Source organism: Centruroides sculpturatus, unplaced genomic scaffold, assembly GCF_000671375.1.
Source record: "Centruroides sculpturatus isolate CEXI.00-Female unplaced genomic scaffold, Cexi_2.0 scaffold1362, whole genome shotgun sequence".
NCBI lineage: Eukaryota > Metazoa > Arthropoda > Arachnida > Scorpiones > Buthidae > Centruroides > Centruroides sculpturatus.
In genome coordinates, this window is record NW_019385529.1 from 201,882 (window position 1) to 205,680 (window position 3,799).

Here is a 3,799-nt window from a genome sequence, read left to right on the forward strand (position 1 = left end):
AAATATTAACAGAGGGTGAAGATATAAAGAAGTTGGTGTTAAATATGCAGCAGCAGTTAGAAGATTTGAAGACGAGAGAATAAAGAAGAGGAGGAAGGACTTTTGCACAAGTTGTTGCTAGTTCTCCTTTGGTCAACAAGAAGATCGTGGAACCGAGGGAAGTTGTGATAGTGCAGCCCACAGAAGGAGATTGTGATGCTGAAAATACTAAGAAATTGATAAAAGAGAAAATGAATCCTCAAGCGTTGAAGATAGGTGTTAAAGGATTAAGGAAGTTACGAAATGGAGCAATTGCTATTGAAGTTGAAAAGGCGAGTGACAAGATCAAGCTACAAAAGGCAGTGGTTGAGATATCAGGAATGACAGCACGTGAGCCTAAGAAAAGAGTGCCAAAAGTAATTATACATTCGGTACCAAAAGAAATTGAAAAAGATGATATAATAAAGTATGTGTATCAGCAAAATGAAATATTGCAGGGAAATAATACAGGATTTGAAGAATTTGAAAGGGGTTTCATGGTTAGATTTTCCCTAGGAAATAGGAATAAATCCACCTCTAGTTGGGTGGTTGATGTTAGCCCTCAAAATAGAATACAGCTATTAAAGCTTGGAAAACTGAATTTACAATGGGTGAGATGCCCAGTGGAGAATTTTGTACCTATAGTACAGTGTTTTAATTGTTGTAGAATGGGGCATTTTGCCCGGGATTGCAAGCAAGAGACCCCCACATGTAGTCAGTGTGGAGAGGGTCATAGATACAGAGATTGTCCGAATAAAAATACTGTTAGAATGTGTTGTAACTGTAAGAGGGATAAACTGGCAGATACAAGGCATAATGCCCTAGATATAAAATGTCCATTGGTATTGAGGGCGAAGGCAACAATTATTAGTCGGACTGATTATGGAGGTGGAATCAATTAATGAGAAAAAAGTAATTAAAATAATACAAGGAAATATGCAGAGGGCAATTGCAGCAAATTCAATGACGAATAAAAGACTAGAATCAAAGGATGTCGCACTGTTGCAAGAACCATATACAGTTAATGATAAAGTGGCATGTTTAAGTAGAAGAATAAAGGTACTTCATCAAGGTACTGTCAAACCGCAAGCAACTATTGCGGTATCAATAATGGATATTGATATACATTTTCATTCTGAAGTAAGCAATCAACAGTGTGTATGTGCAGAACTTAATGTGGCTGGAAATAAGTTAATTATTGTAAGCATCTACAGAGTTTTTGGTGAAGACTTAAGTTGCACATATGATAATACAGACAAGATTTGTAAAAAATTTCAAGATCTGGCAATAATTATTGGAGGTGATTTTAATCTTCATTCTCCGATATGGGAAGACCCAAATCAAGATCCAGAAGTTGATGGCTTTATGGAATTCTTGGCAATGCATGGCTTGCATATAGTTAATGATCCTACTTCTCCGCCGACATTTGTTGGTCCAAGGGGCTGTAGTTGGATCGATTTGACAATCTGTAATGATAATGGATTGGTGTCGCTTAGTGACTGGGAAGTGGATAGTGAAGGGTGTCTCAGTGATCATTCGCCCATATGTTTTACAGTAAGTGTACCTAAAAGTGGTTCAAAGGTAGAGGAAAGGAGATATGATGTCAATAGGCCAAGATGGGAAAGATTCTTTGATAGATGTGTAAAAGAATTGAGTGATATAGTAAATAGGGAAAGTATTAATAGGGAAAAAACAGTACAAAAAATTGAGAAGTTTATTGATAAAGTTAATGAAATCTGTTGGGATTGTATTCCCCTTAAAAGGCAAAATAAACATGTAGTTCCCTGGTGGAATAGTGAGTTATACTATATCAGGAAACAGAATAATAAATTGAGAAGAAGGTTCCAGCATTGTAATAACCCAAGTGAAAGAGGAAGAAGGAGGGATGCTTTCTTAAGGTTCGAAAAATTTTATAAAAACAAGATTAAGGAATATAAGGTAAATTCTTGGAGACGGTTTTGTGAAGAAAACTCTGGTAATCCCTGGAACTTTGTGTTTAAGTTAAGCACTGGTAAATTAAAAACAAGGGTGATAACATCGACTATTAAGACACCAAATGGAGATACCTTGACTTTGGAGGATTCTGTTTCCTTCCTCCTAGAAATGTTTTTTCCAAGGGATATACATTCAGAAAATAATGAAAATCAAAGTGAGATTAGGAAGAAAGTGGATGAGGAATATGTTGAAAGAGATGACCCACCTTTTACAAAGAATGAAATTCAAGATAGTATTAATAGGATCAAAGCAAATAAGGCTCCAGGGGAAGATGGAATTGTAATACAGATAGTTAAGGCGATTTGGGAAACCAATCCACAGGCACTCATAGAAGTATACAATCAATGCTTGAATTATGGAATATTCCCAAGGAGATGGAAAATGGCTAAAGTTGTGATCATTCCCAAGCCGGGGAAGAGGGATCTTTCAGATCCTAGTAGTTTCCGGCCGATAAGTCTCCTGCCCATTATGGGCAAGGTGCTTGATGATTTGATGATACGGCGTATAAATTGGTATATGGAAGAAGGAAGGATAAGTGAATTACAGTACGGATTTAGAGCTCAGAGGGGCACAGAAGATGCAATCAACAAAGTTATAAAGGATATTAAAAATGTGCTGGAAACAGCTAAGTATGCAGTTGCAATAAATATGGATATAAGAGGTGCCTTTGACAATGCATGGTGGCATTTTATTTTATGGCAATTAAGAGAGAAAAGGTGCCCGAGGAATCTGTATTTGATGGCGAAAGATTATTTTAAAGATCGTACTGCAACATATCATTTGAATTATACAAAGATTGTAAAAGAATTGGAGAGAGGTTGCCCGCAAGGGCCGAAGTCGGGCCCTAGTTTCTGGGTTATTTACTTTGATGCACTGATTAAGAAGATTCAGGCCACTGGAACAAGGTGTACTGCATATGCAGATGATATTATATTAGTTATGGCTGGTTATTCACGTAGACAAATCGAAAGAGAATGTAATAACATTCTAACAGACATTGATAAATGGGGTAAGGAAAACAAATTGGATTTTAATCCTGCAAAAACAAAGGCTATGGTTTTGGCAAGGAATTTTATATCGGCTTTTGAAAGGAGATTACCAATAATTAAGATGAGAAATGAAAAAATACAGATAGTAAAGAAATTAAATTACTTGGGAGTTGTGATAGACAATAGAATGAGCTGGAATAAACATATTAAAGGACTTAAAACTAAGAGTAATATTATTTTTAGTAAATTGGCACAAGTTGCTAATGGTACTTGGGGCCTTAGGTCTTCGGCCATGGAAATTATTTATGATGGAATGTTTGTTCCAATAATGACATATGCCGCATCGGTTTGGTGTGATAAGGTACATAACTCATTGCAGAATAAGCATTTTAGACAAGCACAGAGAATAGCTTTGCTGAAATTGACGAGATGTTATAGGACGACATCAACAGAGGGGCTAATGGTTTTGGCTGGCAAGGCTCCAATTGAATTAGTTATCGAGGAACGGGCCAAACGTTTTTGGTTGAAGACAAGTAATACAGAGAGGTTATCTTCCTTGAATTTTGAGATAGGCAATTATGAACGAGACATATTAATTACGGAATTGCCTCATCCGGCAATGGAGTTTAGGGTACAAGAGATGGATCAGCAAAGGTGCTATACTGAAATTTATACTGATGGTTCTAAGACCGAAGAAGGGACCGGAGCTGCAATTGTGGTGTACGAAAGAAATGAAAAAATTTATAGTCAAAGTTATAAACTAGAAGAGTATTGCTCAAATTTTCAGGATGAGCTTT

The 3,799-nt window shown here is 36.5% G+C and overlaps 1 protein-coding gene across 1 annotated transcript; it reads left to right on the forward strand.

Moving 5' to 3' along the window:
* Positions 1-230: 230 nt before the first annotated feature.
* Positions 231-920, forward strand: LOC111639856. The gene has a single exon (XM_023385803.1). The coding sequence runs from the start codon at positions 231-233 to the stop codon at positions 918-920; it is 690 nt and encodes a 229-aa protein (XP_023241571.1).
* Positions 921-3,799: the final 2,879 nt, after the last annotated feature.